Here is a 17,902-nt window from a genome sequence, read left to right as displayed (position 1 = left end):
TCACCTCTATACCTAGGAAGTATCGCAACTCACCCAAATCTTTCATTTCAAACTTCCTCTAAGGAGCATCTTCACCTCATGAATATCAACATCACACTATCCCTACGACAATCAAATCATCAACATACATGACTACTAGAACATGCCCCTATCGGTCTTTTTCACATAAAGTGAAAAAATTGTTGTAATTCCAATAGTGACAAGATACTCTCCTATCTTGTATGATCGTGCTCTAGGTGTCTGCTTCAAGCCATACAAGACTTTACGCAATTTGCAAACAAAATATGTGGTATGCATTGTCCTCATATCCTGGTGGACCATGTAGACCTCCTCCTATAAATCACCATGTAAAAACACATTCTTTACATCCATTTGATGTAAAGACCATCCCTTAGCTGTGACCATAGCAAATGACTGCTCTCACATTGTCAACCTAGCAACTAAGCTAAAAGTCTCCTCATAGTCAATCCCATAGGTCTGTGCATATCCCTTGGCTACCAATCTTACTTTGTACTTGCTCACAGACCCATCTAATTTATGTTTTACTTTGTAGACCTGATTGCCGCCGCCTCCTTACGCAAAGGCACCAAATCCCATGTCTCATTTGCATCCAATGCAACCATCTCTTCATCCATGGTATCTTCCCAATGCTTATGTCCAAGTGCATCCTGAAAACATGTTTGTATTGCTTTGACTATATATGCATAATGATGTGTGAAAAGGGGTTATAGCATCTATTGAAACCGATCCCGTCAAGTGGGAAAGACTCCGTTGGACACCCACACGCGTAATAGCACAACTTAATACCACAATTTGAAATGGACAACTTAATAACAACTTGAAATTGATATGAAATGAAATGGATAGAGGGACACCAATAGTAGGGCCGGAACGGGCCGACCCCCCCTCAATATATGATATATTTATTGGGAGTATTTAACAAATACAATGCTCCATGGGTTCCAAGAACCAGATGATGTCCATGTACATATGAATACAGTACCAAACAAATAGGCTCGAAGTCGACGTTCGAAGTAGATGTTCGAAGCAGAGCGACCACTTGAGTGGTCCAGTCTCTACGGTCCTGTGCCTTCACTGGACTCCGCGGAGAGCGCCCAACTGGTGTTCCAGGACCACACACAAACAGGTGCTTCCGTACTAACGCCTGGCTCTCCCGATCTCAGCACCTTTGGACCGTGGTTCTCCAAGAGCTTGGACTACCCGGCACCGAACGGGTGTTGCCGAGGAGAGAATTCCTTATCAGATTTGTCACAAAGTACTTTACTTAAATCTGAAAATTTACTTACTTGTAGTTGGCAGAAGGAAAACCAATACCCATAGTGTCTGTCTGTGCGCAGCTACTAGTGGAGGATACCAGGGATGCAGCCACCTGAAAGATGGTGGCAGGAGCCGCCTGTGGGGATGATATAATCACTTTGTATGGGAGAAGGGCAGCAGCCACTGTGCCGAGGAGGCAGCCGCCTAGAGAAGATACCTGGTGTGGATAGCCGCCAGCTGGAGCACAGCCTGCTGGTGGTGGACAACGTCTTGGATGCAAAGCACCACTTGTTGGAGATGTACACGCAGCCTGCTGGTGTTGGACACAAAGCCGGCTGCTTTGGTAGGCTGCGTAGAAAGATGGAGTGCAGTCGCCTGAGGGTAGAGAGAAACACCCGCTTGCAAAGGGGATAAGACGCCTGGCTGTAGCCTGTTTTGGCCGCCTGCGGAGGATCACGTAGCCTGCTGGGAAACAGGTGCAGCCACCTGGGAGAGTATAGAAGTGCAGCCTGTCAGCAGCCACCTACAGAAGTGCAGAAGCGGTTTGCCCGTGTACATGCGCAGCCTGTATGGGAGAGGCAGCCTGCGCAGCAGTTTTGTTGCAAGTGGAGCGCACAACTCCTGGAAAAGGATGCGCAACCAGTTCAGCCGCCTGGGAGCAAAAACGTAAGAGATGGTCGCCGGTTGTTGATCTCCACGAAGGGTGATGGCTCCTTTTAATAAAAATTAGAGTGGAGTTTAAACTATGGTGTTGGCTGGCTCCCCACACTTGCATGTGGGTGGCCAGTTCCAAAGGGGTGTGGTAGGTGACCATGCCCACTCACACACACTTGTGTGGCTCCCCACCTTGGCCCCTAAGTGGGTGCCCACTTTTAAGTGTATGTGAACATACAACCTTATAAATCAAAAGGTTAGAGATTAAAGTATTAAACTAACATGTGCAATATACTTACCACCTGTTCACATGCACCAAAACTCGTTAGAAGACAGAGCAGACTTCACGACTCACTGGCAGGCATCCCCGCTCAGTAACACGTCACGCAGGCAAACACAAAAATACAAATCATGCGAAAACAGTTTCAAAACATGCAAAACATGAGTGCATGTGCAAATAGTATCATGGACATATCTCCCGTTCATGGAACAAATACAAAATATCTGTCGGCACAAAAATGGCACGACGTAAAACATAAAAACCTGGTCTTCTTATGGAGTGACAGTCCCATAGGTAAGACACAATTCCAGGCACGAGCCTCCCTATGGAGTGACAGTCCCATAGGTAAGACACGGCACAAATACTGGCTCTTCCATGGTGTGACAATCCCATGGGTCGAACACAGTCCTGGTCATACACGGGTGGCACCAGTCTGGCTCCCGTCCATGTCAAGCAAGAAAACTGGCCTCTTCACATGAGACACCGGCCTGGCCTCAAGTGAACAAGAGACAAAAACTGGAGATGGACCAAATGGTCGGACAATTGGTGACATCTATAGCCTTTTTGCTCAAGGGAATCTAAATAAAGATACATTTTTCTGCCTTGGGATCCAATTTGCTTCTCACCTCATCTGGAACATGTACATATGAAATGCACCTAAACGCTTTTTTAAGTGTGCCAAATCTGGTTTCCTGTCAGTGAATTTGTGTTTATGTATCATGCCATGAACTGCAACAGTGGAGGTTCTATTCATAATATAAAACTGCAATTGCTACTGCTTCAGCCCCAGAAATAGTAGAGCATTCCTTTCTCATTTATCAACGCAAAGACAACTTTTGCAATATGTCTATTCTTATTTTTTGCAACCCCATTTTGTTAAGGCGTGTACTTGCATGTAAACTACCTCTTTATTCCATACTCTCTTAGATAATCACTAAATTCATTTAAAGAATATTCTCCCCCCATATCTTATCTTAGAAGTTAGGCATTTAATGTACATGCCTTTGTCTTTCTCAACCATAGTCTTGAAGCTCTAAAAGTGCGTAGACACTTTGCTTTTCTCTTTAATGAAGTATACCCACACCTTCCTAGTGTAATCATCAATGAAAGATACATAATAGTGGCATCCTTTGATTGACACCGTCTTTGTTAGTCTCCAAACATCATAATGCACTACATCCAATGATCTTTTACTTACATTCTTATCATGTGAAAATGCATGCTTAGCCTGTTTTCCCAATTGGCATGCTTCACATACTTTGTGCATTCCATCCACTTTGAACTTTGACAATCCTGTAACAATGCATATTGTTCAGTTGTTGAATATTGACATAACCAATGTATTTATGTCGAATGTCAACGTCTGCAATCACACATGTACCATGTGCAAACATTGGAGCATTACTTTCAAGCATGTTTACATCTACTATAAACATTTTGCCAAGTATATGCCCCTTTGTAACCACACGGTACTGGTTATTGAAATCTTATACATAACATCCATGAGGATTAACCTCATTTACAGACCCTGCTCAACCATTTATCCAACAGAAACCAAGTTCTTTTTAATGTTTAGAACATTAAGTACATAAACCATGTACTTCATTTTGCCATCTGTTGGAACCTGTAGGTTAGGATTAGCACTAGCAAGACACTCACAGACTACAATAGAGCTCAAACAAAGTGAGAGTAAGAGGTACACAAGTCGATAATGATTACCAAGTAGAATGAGTGGTGTCACCATTTGGCCACCCAAGTGGTCTTTCCCTATTTCCTACCAAGGTACGGGAGGCCAAGAAGCTTCGTGTTGTCCGTATCGAGGCCAGGACTCATGTCACCTATGGGAGGCCAAGCCTCGTGACACTCCTAGTGTGGCTAGGTTGTGGAACCCACTGTCAAGGATGTCAGTTTAGGCTTTCCACTAAGCCAATTTCCAGCTCAGAAAGACCTGCTATTTATAGGTTCCAAGAACAGGAGATATATCCATTACACAATGCACGTGCATGCATCTCTACTTGCTTGAAATTAATTTCACATGACTTGTTTTTGTGTGACTGTCTGCTATGACATACCCAGTTCACGGGTGGGCGTCTCCTACCCGTGAACCGTGTGAATGCTCTGTATTCTAGCATAGTTTGTGGCATGTGAATATGTGGTAAGTATTCATTTCAACCTTTGTTTATTTCTCTAAGACTTTATAACATAGCAGTTCACAATCTTGTAAGTTAGACACAAGCCATTGGCTAGTGCCCGGGACCCGGGGACCAAAATATGGCATGTCCAAGCCTTGGGCACCCTCTTAACCCATTAAAACCATTCGTGGGACTCTTTAATAAGAGGTACCTTATTTATAGAGATGCCCACCTGCATTAAAGGGGAGAGGGGGGCTATGCCACGTGTCCTATAGACATTGGACTCCCTCCAATCTCTTCCACCAACCTCTCCTATCATTGTTAACCTTGGTAAAACCAAGGTAATGGTCTTCAATACCTCTCACCCCTTCACATCCAAATTGAGCTTCACATATAGAGGGGATCTTGTAAAGATTGTCTCATCCTATGTCTACCTTGGGGTCACTTTCAGTGGCCCACGCTTCACCATGCTTCCCGCAGCACATGCCAGAGTGACACGGGGTTATGCAACCTTGAGCTTACTTGAGCGGCAGTGCTTCTAGGCACATTTCCAGGAGCCCAAGACAAAGGACTGGCTTTTTGACACCCTCGTCACACCAACCTTGATGTATGGAGCAATCTTCTAGGGGCCAGATTTATCCGATGAGGATTGGCAACGAGTTGAGAGGCCCCAGGTCATGATGTTCTCCCGTATGATCAACAACAAACCATCAGTCCCACACCAAATTATCCAGGTAGAGTTTGTTGCAACCCCGATGGTAGTGGATGCACTCTTCCAGACAGTCACATACCTCCATCGCATCAGTCACATGGATCCCCACAGGTACCAGAGGCTTGCCCTAGGGTCCTCAAGACAACTAGCACTTGAGGGCCACTCTGGAGTATGGTATGCACTAGTTTCCACTTGGTTCTCAGTATATGGGTTCCACATGGACCGCCTACCCCCCTTCAGTACATTTTGGACTCCCCTTTTCTCCAGCTCTCTCACGAGGATACCAACCGGGTTATCCAATTAGATCTTCTCGGCCTCTACACCCATTGCCATGGATCACACCTTCAGAGCTCCCCACAAAGATGCACTTCTACAGACTCCAGAGATCACTTCCTCACACTCATTGAGGATGGATTCATCCAGCAGCCGGGCTACTTGAGTTGTCCCATGCCATGCGGATTGCGATTGGCTAGATACGAGTTTTATCCCATCGCCTCACAGAGTGGAGGCAGGTAGAGCTGAACGCATCTTCAAGGCCGGGAAGCTCATACAGAGACATAGAGGAGAGGATCCGCCGATTATGCCACACAGAGATTGAGATGGAGGAGCATTACATATGCCGCTGCCCAGTATACTATGAGATCCGTGGGAGATTTCACTATCTATTTCGTGAGGAATTTGGTCCACTCTCCAGGATCAGCGTTGCCTAGGCCTCTTCTTGCTTGAGCTCCGCAGACACAAGGACACCCTCTTGAGAGAGCTTCGGCCGCAACCACCCCGCCCCCTCCCTCACCAGCCAACCATCACCAGTTTCTTTCGGACCCAGGAGGTGGAGGACACCGATATAGTGAATCTTGTGGACCCTCGACAAGCTACTCTGGACCTACCTCCCCCGAGAGGAGTTACCTCGGACCGAGCCTCTGCACCACCCCCCCCCCCCCCCCCCCCCCCCGGGTCTGCCACGATCACCTCATCAGCTCCAGATCCAAGACATGCTCCATCGCCATCGAGCTACCTTTCCACGTGACATAGCTGAGGGAGACCTCTCGGCCATACTCATTAGCCCCATGCTTGATATTTTGGAGAGTGGTATACCATCTACTCCGAGCTGATGCTACTCTCATGTTTCCATGTTCTTAGTATTTCCATGATGAGTTTCCATGGACAGTTTTGTATCACCCAAGTGAGATAGCTATGTTTATGGTTTCTTTCTTTCTTTTTTCCGAGAAAAGATCCTTTCATTAGTTATATAAAAACGCCCATAGGGCTACAAAAGATCCTCTCTACTCATAAGAAAACACAGCAGAGAACAAAGCAAGGCAGCCAGGGAGACAACTCGCCTGGGTCCCACTGGAGCCGGACCAAGGGGCGCGCTGCATATGCCCATATGCGCCAATCAGAGTCCACATCTGCAGGATCTGGGTCAATATGCCACTTCCGAGAAGCGGCGGCCACCACTCGTATCCTCTGAAAGATGCACTCTACAACCAAAGGCGACTCCGCCTCCACTCTCTGAAGCCTGCCCTCATCCTGGATCTCATAGTAGAGGCATCTGCCATCCTCAGTGCAAGCTCTGACAGCAATCAGGATCTCCAACTGAGTAAAGGCTCCCATCCACCGTGGGGCCACGGGCTCAAGAGGCGTGAACCACTCCTCTGTGAGTGCCTCCTGAATGTCATCCCTCATAATCAACCCCCCTCTGAAGTGACTCAGCCTCTCCACCTGGATCTCCTCTGGGAGACTGTAGAAGGCCTGCCAGTCTCCAAAACTACGTGCTGGGCCTGCCGCCAATGGTCCCCAGGCTAGACGAGGTCGAGAACCCAGCATATGACCCTGCTCTGTGCGAACCGATGGGCTCCAGATGAGCGGCTGTCTGGCCCGCTCCTCATCACAAGAAGGAGATCTCTGAGAGAGCCCCGGTCTCAGCAACTCCCAAGCTCTCAAGATGCTCAAGGCAAATCTGTCCTCCCATCCTCTACTGAGGCCTGTCCTCCTCATCTCTATGAAGATCCATCGTATCTCTGGTGCCCAAGTGCCCCCTGCTGGGGGAGCCCGAGCCTGCAGCCGCTGCAAAAGAAGCTCTTTCCAAGGCTCAGCGCTTGGAAGCAGCCCCCGAACAATAAGCTTCCCCAATAAGGCTCTACTCTGATCAACTGGATCTATAATGCCCAAGCCTCCCTGGGCCAACGGAAGTGTAATAACTGCCCAAGCAACCTTTGCCCGAGCTGGCTGACCATCCCGCCCAGACCAAAGAAAATTCCTGATCAGCCTCTGTACCTGGCTGATACAAGAGCTCGAGAAGATCCAGCAAGACGTAATGTACCACATGGTCGCTAAAAGCACCTAATTTGCCACCACCACCCTCCCAGCCAAGGATAGCCGAGCTGTACTCCAATACAAAAGCTTCCTCCGAATGCTAAGAAGAAGCGGGGCTCAGGTGACAAATCTAGTCCAATCTGGCATTCCAAATATCGCACTGCTGTGCCAGGAGGAATCCATCTAAAACCCGGGTCTGGGCTCCATGCCAGAGTGGGAGCGCTACTGATCCAAAAGGCCACTGTCTTGCGCCAATTGATCAATGCTCCCGAAGCTGCACTAAAAACCTGAAGCGACTGCTCGGCCCGCTGAAGATTGGCCTCCTCGCCATGCAAAAATAAACCCGTGTCATCAGCAAACTCAGCATCGAGCAGGTCCTTCCCCCGGACTGGGAGCTCAAACCAACCTCCTCTGCCGTCAGATACATGCTCATAGCCTCCGCAAAGAAGAGAAAAAGAAACGGGGCAAGAGGACACCCCTGACGGACTGATCTGGTCAACTCAAAACTCGGCCCCCGTCCTCCTGCAATCAGCACCTGGCTACGAGCTGTGGAATATAGAGCCGCCACCCCTCGAATCCAACCTGGATCAAAGCCCAGGCGAAGCATAGTGCCCTCTAAGAAACCCCAATCAACTCTATCGTATGCCTTCTCAAAGTCGAGAAGCATCACGACCAAGTCCTCACCAAGAAATCTAGCTCGGGCCGTCACCTCCCAGAAGGTGAAAATGTTGTCAAGAATACTACGCTCCTTGACGAATCCTGTCTGGGTAGCATGAATCAACTCCCCCAGGAAGGGCTGGATCCTCAAACTCAAGGCCTTTGCTAAGACCTTATAGACAGTATTGAGGATCGTAATAGGTCTCCAATGCCGAATATCATCTGATACTCCACCATGAGACAGGCTGTAGGCTGAGTCTCTTGAAGCTTTGCAGTCTCTCGACCAAAGCTCCCTGTCTGGTTGCGAAAGGCCAAGAGATCATCCTCTATACATTTCAGCATGTGCACATTACCAGATGTCAAGTTCCTGATGTATGTCATGAAGCCTTCTTCTAGCTCCTCGTTCTCGTATTGCTCCTCATCTCGCCACAAAGGATGCAATACATGTGCTACTGCATGAATCGGCCTGTGAAACCAATCCCATCGCCGATTCCACACAGCCTTGATTTCATCAACCCTTTAGAGATCGAACCATAAGATAAAAAAGGACAAAAAACAAGAGTCAAGAGTCGAGACCAATGTAAAGACTCAAGAGTAAAATAAAGATAAGAAGTAAAGCAAGGGTAGCCATGACTGAGGAGACTTACTGCTCTGCTCTCAAGTAGTCTTGCTTGTTGAGAGCCTCCCCAATCTTGTCCATGTACTCGTATAAAAGGCCTAGAGTACTGCCCTCCATGTCTGTAATGCGTAACACTGTGTAGATGGGGTTGAGAGTTTTGATCAACCCCTCAACCTCTACCCACCACTCCTCTCTCATGACATCACGCACAAAAGCTCTTGCCTTGGGGCTCTCTCTCTCATCCCACTCTAGCCATTCATTTGAGTAGACAGTGCGTACCAACTCTCTGCGGACTCGCAGGAGTCTCTCAAGCACAATGAACATGTATGCAAATCTGGTGGCTGCAGGCTGCAATAGCTCGAGTGCTGTAGGCCCAATACATGCTCAAGACTTTTGGCCTCTTCTTCACAAACTTCACCATGCTTCGTGCGGTGCAAAAGATGGCTTCAACCCATTGTATTTGACCTATGTCCTCAATCAATAAGTCGAGGCTATGTGATGCACAAGGGGTCCACACAATGGCTGGAAATTCATCCTCTAGCATAGAGCCCATAGACTTACAATTACTTCCATTATCTGTCACCACCTGCACAACATTCTCAGGCCCAACTTGCACTATAGCCTCCCTTATATGTGTCCAAATAAATGCACCTGTAACTGTGAGACCTGGGAGGGAGGCATCAATGGCTTTCAAAAACATAGTGCCTTTGCAGCATGACACCAACACATTGTATACATTTCTCCTACGTACATCTGACCACCCATCACACAATACAGTGCAGCCATACTTTTTCCATGTTTCCTTCAAGGGCTCTAGCTGCACTTCTATGCATGATTTTTCCCGCTTTAGCTCTCGTGTCCGCAGAGCCTCAGATGTAGGGCCATCCCACTCGCATTCAATGCGGCTGATGGCCCTCATGGTCTTCCTCCATTGATTTGTCTTGGCCACATGAAAGGGAATGGCACACCGTATGAACATCCGGGTGAGCTCCCTAGTTGCCTCTGCAATTGCTTGCTTTTGAAATCCTGCTTGGATGCTAGCCCTTTGTACAGTATTTATTGGAGGGGTGTCTTGTGAATGTGATACGTCACCTGGCAAAGGAGTCCTCCTTGCATGCACACCCGACACTGAGGTAGGGGAGAAATCTGATCCTATGTCTGCCTCTGGCCCTCTTTGCTGCTGCTGCTTGACTTGAACCAGCTTCATGCTCTTGACCACCCATTGCTGTAGATACGTCCTCTTCGGGAATGGCCAAACGCTTTCGCCTCCACATTTCAAGGCTTTTCCGAACATCTAGAGGAACAGAGGGGCATGGCCCTACATCTTTGTTTGGAACATGAGCAAGATGGTCCTTCACACGGGTGACACTCCCCGTTTTGACCAACCCACAATATTTACATCTCCATTTCCTGGAGCCACCAGATCCTGCATAACCCCCCACTTGCTCCACATGCTGCCAAAAAGGATCCGGAGTCCGAGCCATGTTACTTAACTTACTTGTGCGGTTCAAGGTCGGGAGACTCGGAGAGATTCGAGAAGTGGAGGCTGTTTTTCTGGTCCTGCAGGCTGCGAGCAAGGTGCGACTCCTTCTTGCTTGGTAGAGCTTAGATGGCAAAGGTGGAGGCCCCAAGTAGAGAGGTAGAGGGCGTGGTAGAGGGCTGATGTGGAGGTAGAGGGGTAGAGGGCAAGGTAGATGGGTAGAGCAGCTCCAAACAGGCGGCGGAAACAAGGCGCAAAATGCCGGCGAAAGAGAGCGGTTTCTAAACCTTGGAAAAAATAACACCTTGGAAACGCCGTTTCCAGAAACGGAAACGTTTCGGTGGGCCAGAAACGGCGTTTCTACTATGTTGCAAGTACAGTAGGGTTTTCAGCCTGTACTTGCAGGTACAGCAGGGTTTTCAGCATGTACTTGCACGTACAGTAGTCGGCTATATCAGGTACTGCAGGTACACAGTAGGGTACAGCAGGTACAGTAGGCAGCTACAGGTGGTACTGCAAGTACAGGGCAGGTACTCAGTCGGGTATTGCAGGTACAGGAAATACACAGTCAGGTACTGCAAGTGCAGTAGGCAGCTACAGCAGGTACAATAGGTACACAGTCAGGTACTGCAAGTACAGTAGGTGGCTACTGCAGGTACACAGTTGGGTACAGCAGGTACAGTAGGGTAGCAGAAAGGAGCACCTGTGAGATAGTCGATTTGCCAAAAAGAGAGCCCAGCCATGATGCGCCAGCCTCCACATGAGAGAGAGAGAGAAATGAAATGATATATTAACGTCTTCAGAAACAGTTGTGCGAGAGGTTGATGGAAGAGATTGGAATAGGACAGGTCCCCCCCCCCCTAACCCCCCAAATGAGTGGACACCTCTATAAGGTGCCTCCTCATTATAAAGAGTCCCACAAATGGTTTTAATGGGTTAAGAGGGTGCCCAAGGCTTGGACAGGTCATACTTTGGTCCTTGGGCCTTGGGCACTGGACAACGGCTTTTGCTCAACTTAAAAGAATGCGAACCGCTAAGGTTATAAAGTCTTAGAGAAATAAACAAAGGTTTAAATGAATACTTACCACTTGTTCACATGCCACAAACCATGTCAGAATACAGAGCATTCCACGGTTCACAGGTTAAACAGTTGGGTACTGCAGGTATAGTAGGTACACGGTTAGGTACTTAAAGTATAGTAGGCGGCTATAGCGGGTACACAATCGGGTATTGCAAGTACCGTAGGCGGCTACAAGTATGGTAGGTACACAATCAGGTACAACATGTAGAATAGGTACACAATCAGGTACTGCAAGTATAGTAGGTGACTATAGTAGGTACTGCATGTACATAGTCGGGTATTGCATGTAGAATAGGTGGCTATAGCAGGTACTGTAGGTACACAGTTGGGTACAATAGGTACAGTAGGGTAGCAGTAAGGGAGCACCAGTGAGAGTCAATTTGATAAAAAGAGCGCAGCCATGATGTGCCAGCCTCCACATGAGAGAGAGAGAGAGAGAGAGAGAGAGAGAGAGAGTGTCTACTAAAGACCCAATGGGTCTATGAGACCAGAGTGATACAATAATGTCCATGGCATATCTCATCGTGGAATGGAAAATAAAACAGAAAGAAACCATAAAATACTACACAACTCTGTTAGCAGTCGAAAGCATCCCATGCTCGCTGAAGCTCCCGCACCCCCCCCCCGGCTCGCGCTGCCTGCACGCCTTTCCCCTCACCCACCCACGCGCCCCCTTTCCCCCCCCGCCTGCCCTTGCTTTTGTGCCACCCCTCCGCCTGGCTCTCTCGCGCTGAAGCCCGCCCCCATCTTCTCGCCATCGCGCCCCCCTCCCCTCTTCAGCGCCCCGTCCCCCCCCTCCGCCAGCCCTCTCTTTCCCCCTTCCTCTCCTTTCTTCGCCGCCTTACCCCCCCCCCTCCCCTTTTTTTCAGGTTTTTCCGCCCCCAGGGGGTTCTTTCCTTTTTGTGTAACCTTCCGCCTTCCCCCTCCACCCTTTGTGTGCAGCTAGGTTCTTGCAAGTCTCTCCGCATTCGCTCCGCCTTCACCATAGCTTCAGACTCTGATGGAGGCTCCTCCCGCCCCGCCTCAGAGGGACTCTTCCGCAGCCCCCTCGACCGCCCCTGAGGATACCCCTATCATGCTTTCTCTTTCGCCAGAAGAGGAAGCGAGCCTCGCCGCAGAGGTGGAACGCCTCCAGGCACATTCCACCATCTGCTGTATAGTCGGCACTCGCCCCGGTAGAGGGGAGATCCGGGATCTTCTCCAGGCCCGCCTTCTTGCAGATGTGGGCAAGATCCTGGAAGTTCAGCTACTGGGCCGTGGACACCACCAGATCGAGTTCGAGACTGCCCAGAACGTGGCCCAGGTCCTAGCCATAAGTCCCCTTGACATCAGGGGCGCTCGGGCATTCTTCAGACCTTGGCAGCATGGCTTTGACCCAGCAGCGGCCGAGCAGGGAGAGCGCCTTTTCCATGTTACAGTTGGCTTCCCTGGACTCCGCCGCGAGTACCTTCCGCTCCTTTCGAGGCTAGGAGCCCTGGTGGGCTCGGTGCTCGAGACTGGCCCCACTGCAGCTTCAGTGGTGGCTAGAGCAGCTGGGCTACCTTCGGTCAGAGTTTTGGTTCCTGACATCTCTTCCCTTCCGAAGGTCATTCAGCTACCTCGGATAGGGGGGGGATGGATTGATCAGAGAGTGGAGTTCTCGGGGCTCCCGAACCAGTGCTCTATTTGCAGACAGGTCGGCCACCTGGCCAAGGCCTGCCCTCGCAGGAGACCCCGACCTGTACCGCAGCAGCAAGCCCCTGATGGCCCGCCCACAGATGCGGCTCGGCAGGGAGCCTCCGGGACACCTGCTTAGCCCACAGAGACCTCGAAGTGGCAGCCTGGACAGGGGTGCCGTCGAGGGAGACAGCCCCAGCAGCACGCCCAGAGACCGATGCAGCAGCAGCCACAGTCTCAGCATCACTGGGTTCCCGTGAGGAACAGCTTTGCTCCCCTCCCCCACCCCCTTCTCCCCCCCCTCCTCCCCCCCCCCCCCCCCCCCCCCCCCCCCCCCGCTCGCCTCAGCTACTCGGGAGGCCCTGGCAGTCCACTGGCGTTCACCTGCAGTCCGGAGAGCTCTGAGCACCGACCTTGCTCGAGCACCGCAGAGGAGACTTACCATGCCGATTCGGGCTTCACGGATATCCTCTATCCGCAGTCGGCTGAGTCGTCTCGACACTAGACAGCGCTCGGAGGCTTTTGATTACTCCTTCACACGGCTTTTTGGAGCAGAGAGCCCCCATGAGCCAGCACCCATCAGAGTGCATGTAGTGATACCTCCGGCCCGCGGGGAGGAGGCACTTGATTCAACGGTGGCCTTCTCATTCCCTCTCTGTGGCCCATGCGACCGGGAGTGGACTCTGGAGCTCGCTCTTAGCACTTTGAAGACTCAGGCAGTTGAGTTTTCTCACCATGTGAGCGATCTGGAGGTGACAGATGTGATAGGCTGACTATGGGAGTTGGCTCATTTTTTCATTGATCCCGGGAGTGTGGATGCCTCAGGGATTCGACATTTGGTCATTCGCATAGTGGCAGACTTAGCACGGGACCCTGGATATGTATGCATACACGAGGGTGCTCTGTCTGAGCAGGAGGCAGTCGCCATGGGACAGCCACACTGGCGCCTGATCCGAGATTCTTGCAGCACACCGGGTGGGCAGATTCGTAGCCGCTTGGATGGGGACTATTCTCCATCCAAGCCGCTTGCGAAGGCCCGCCGTACGGCTGAGACAGCATCCACCTCAGCAGGTCATCCATGAGGATCATCTCATGGAATGTACAGGGCCTTGGCGTTGCTTGAGGCAGGAGCTTCAGAGATGCCTGGTTGGGGGCAGTATTGATATTTTGATGATGCAGGAGCACCATTTGGGTGAGAGCAGGATCCGGAGATATGGTTCGGTGACGCCTGGTAGATGGGACACCTTTTGGTCTGTAGGGTTTGGCCCCTTGGGTGGGCAGGGAGGAGTATGTATGGTCATTGCGGATGTATGGCGGCAGGCCATTGTGGATCGCGGCATCATTGTGCCTACCATTTCTTCATCTGAACCTGACTCTCATGAGTCGGAGGATGACTCCTCCATGGATGATCTTGATGAGTGATTTTTGGAGCACTTAGCTCTAGGATTTTGTCATGCCAACAGCTGCTGCCAGCCTGCCAGCCACATGGATATTTTTTGATCATGTTTTGTATTTACTATAGTCTATACATATGGATTATGGATGATGGATGATGGATGATGGATGATGGATCTTGTTTTGTATTGACTCTTTTGAGGCTTGAGCCTTGAGCCTACAGTTGTCATTTCTGAATTTTGATCTATCATTTGAGTCTTTGACATTGAACTTGAGCAAAGATGTATTTTTCAAGCTTTTGTAATGTTTTTATTAATTATATATGTATGTATTAAACCCTAAAACCGAAACTCTGTTTCCCCGTTTCTTCCCGAAGGCCGAAACTCCGTTTCCCGCCGTGCTCCGCACCCCCGTTTCCGAAACTCATGGAAACTATGACTTGCAAGTAGATGCTGAAACCCTACTGTACATGCTGAAAACCCTGCTGTACCTGCAAGCACATGTTGGAAAACCTAATGTATCTGGAAGTACATGCTAGAAAACCTACCGTACCTGCAAGTACCTGCTGAATATCATCCTATATCTACAGTACCAAATGTACATGCTATGAACCAGCACCAAGTGTACCTTTTTGAGTACCTACCAATACCTGTTCATGTACTTGGCACTTTTTTGTGTTCCTCTACCTGTTCATGTACTTGTACCAGGGAGGTTTGAGCCACAGTCTCTACGAGGGTGTAAGAGCTAGGCTCTAGTACGAGAGCGCCTGTTTGTGCATTGTAGCATGCAATAGGTTGATCATCGTAACGCACAACAAAGCCTTCTTTAAACCCGTGAGTTTTACATGCCTAGGCAAGGTGGCATAGAGTCCTTAGACCCCCAGGCAAGGCAGCCCCAAACTAGGGAGCACAATGGGGCCACGGCATACAACAAAATATTCCTAAAAAGATATTCCTACTGTAGAAATGTTGCACTGATGCAGAACTAGTGCGTCACATAGCACTCCAGTGCAGGGTGCATGTGGCATTCCCTCTTGCTTAGCTTGGCGACAAGTATATGGCTTCCAAGTAGTCCGCCAAGAGTTTGGGTTACTCTGGAAAGAACTCTTCGTCGAGCCATACAGCTTCATGGGTACCACGATCCTTGAACTTTGTGTAGAACTGTCTTTGTCTTCGACTAGATCCATGCTTCCATCTATGGAGGAGAATCTGTTCAGGCTCAATAACTTCGGCTTCGTCTACCACCTCCGGTTGTTGAGCATGTGCAATATCCTTAAAAGCTAGACATAGGGCTTCAACCAAGAAGCAAGGAAAACATTGTGCGTAGTCCAACTATTTGGAAGCTTAAGCTTCATGAAGACATTACTAATCTTTTTGATGATATGAAAGAGTCTAAAGCTACAAAAGAAGAGATTCTTCTTGACTTGTTGGCTTGCCTAGTGTATGCTTCATGTGCTTTGGCAAGGCGCTCTTTGACGGACTCAATGATCTCTCAAAAAGTTTTGGTGGTCTTGTTGGTCTCCAAGGAAGGTGACACCATTCTCGTAAGAAGTGACGAGAAATGGAGGCTAAATGCTGCCTCATGCGGACTCTAACCAATGCTAGACAAATAAGTGTCGTTTAGTATGGCCTATACCAAAGGACGATAATGCTCCCACTTTGACTGCCTGTCATGGCAATACGATTTGAGAACATCAAATGCCAGCTGATTATAGATTTCTATCTGGCCATTTGTCTGCGGATGGAACGCACTCGACAGATGCAACTTGGTCACAAAGTTGTCGAATAATGCTCTCTAAAAATTTGAAGTAAACTTGGGATCCCTATCTGATGTTATTGTCCTTGGCAATCCACCTATGGGGTACCAATGGCAAATGAACAGGCGAGCGATGTCTTCATCTATGGCCATTTGCTTGAGATGCAAAACTTACCGAATCGGGCCACAATGATCATCCACTGTGTGTTCCGATATCCAAATGCAACGGGAAGAGGTCCATAGTGATGTCTTGGAAGGGGCCTACCGACTAAGGTTGAAGCAACCTTGCATATTTCGTATGAGGAACCTTCACCTTCTGGCATATCTGGCATGCTTGGACATGTTGATAGACATCCCTTCTCATCTTAGGCCAATAGAATGATCGCTCTAGCTTCTCCAGTGTACTGTTGATACCTCGATGACCTCCGACGAGAGAGTCATGGGGATCATGAAGAAGTGTCTTAGCGCTTTTCCCTTACCATGCATAACTGGTTCTTGTAAAATAACCAGCCATCATGGATGGTATAGTAACCCGATCCTGACAGAAGGGCCAATCTATGAGTCCCAAATTCCAAAGAATCCTCATACTTTGCCTTCACACTATCAAGATCTTTGCCTTGTATTTTGAGCACAATGGACTCTTGCAAATTTTTGATTGTGCCTTTACAACTTAGAGCTTCGGCAACGGGGTTATTCTTGCCAGGAATGTATTCAATCATACGGCGTGCTCTCGTGTGTCAAATCTTGTGGCGTGCATGTGGCCTTGACAGAATTAACAACAAAGGCGGGCACAACAAGTCCGAGCGATGCACTTGCGCTATTGGCCACCTGTGATTTTTGGTCCATATTTTCCTTGATAGGATAAGATCCTTAAGGTATATTCACACTCTATTCATTATTTAGTGGACAGCCAGTAAGTCGAGCTTTTACTACATTTACATCTTGCAATACATAAGCAAATACACCTGGCAACAAGTGGGCGTTGTTACGAGGGTGGTTTGGACTATCTTTCCTTTTATCTTTCCTGCAAATTTCAGCAAGCACTTTAGGCAAGCTCTTCTCTATTCCATTGAAAGAATACTTCCGCATAAGTCGCATCTCAAATTCCCATCCTTCCCTCACGGATAATGACTCCTACACAAACTTATCTGGTATCATAGAAGGTTTAATAGCAAAACAGAATCAGCCATCGGACATAAAAATCACCCATTGGACACATGAATCAACTATTGGGCAGCCATTGGGCATGCAAGTCTGCCATTGGGCGCATGTTTAACAATTGGGGAGCCATTGGGCATGGGAGTCTGCCATTGGACACATGAATCACAAGTGGACATGAAAGTCGGCCATTGGGAACACAAATCAACCATGGGCAGCCATCGGGCAATCAGCCATTAGCACATATGCCAGCCACATAGGCTATTGGACAACCATGTGGGCTATGGAAATAGACATATGGACTCACATAACAACCAAGTTGACTCATAAAACAGTCAAGTAGCCAAATCAATTATTGGGCAACCATGCAGGCTTATGGATGAGTCATGTGAATTCGGAAGAGTCATCTGGTCTTGGGATGAGTCATGAAGATTCTTTAAGGCTTTGCAGACACGATATGCTCTACTTGGAGTTGTATAGCTGCATATTGGTTGTCCTAGCTAAGGGTAGGTCACCCAAGCTAAGGGGACAGACCTAGGATGTTTGTGGCGAACCAAACCTTGGTAGGTCGCCGAATTATTGAGGCACGCCTGTAATTTTGGCTCTAGACACACGGCTGGGGTTTGCCCAGTTGCGTCTAGAGAGTTGAGTCTCTTGCTAGGTATGCCGTTGGCAAGAGGACTCGTTGGAAAAAGCAATCTCGAATTCAAAATATTGATTGTATCTTGT

General features: G+C 48.8%; 2 protein-coding genes across 2 annotated transcripts in view; both read right to left on the bottom strand.

Moving 5' to 3' along the window:
• The window catches only part of LOC147605483 (transmembrane 9 superfamily member 2-like), a 53,944-nt gene that overhangs the window by 8,499 nt on the left and 27,543 nt on the right, over positions 1-17,902 (bottom strand). The window lies entirely within an intron of this gene.
• Positions 8,010-9,027, bottom strand: LOC147605484 (uncharacterized). The gene is made up of 2 exons (XM_086793388.1): positions 8,677-9,027; positions 8,010-8,546 (listed from the first exon to the last, which is right to left on the bottom strand). The coding sequence occupies exons 1-2, from the start codon at positions 8,970-8,972 to the stop codon at positions 8,195-8,197; spliced, it is 648 nt and encodes a 215-aa protein (XP_086649514.1). The 5' UTR covers positions 8,973-9,027; the 3' UTR covers positions 8,010-8,194.

Source organism: Cibotium barometz, chromosome 59, assembly GCF_041138505.1.
Source record: "Cibotium barometz isolate CiBa-2024 chromosome 59, ASM4113850v1, whole genome shotgun sequence".
NCBI lineage: Eukaryota > Viridiplantae > Streptophyta > Polypodiopsida > Cyatheales > Cibotiaceae > Cibotium > Cibotium barometz.
This window is presented reverse-complemented; position numbering and strand designations above follow the sequence as displayed.

Bases quoted from the DNA above. Each gene is read 5' to 3' on its own strand.
- LOC147605484 (XM_086793388.1), bottom strand. From the start codon at position 8,972: ATGTTCATTGTGCTTGAGAGACTCCTGCGAGTCCGCAGAGAGTTGGTA. The intron at 8,547-8,676 runs GTAAGTCTCCTC...CGATCTCTAAAG, and splicing joins GACTACTTGAGAGCAGAGCA to GGTTGATGAAATCAAGGCTG.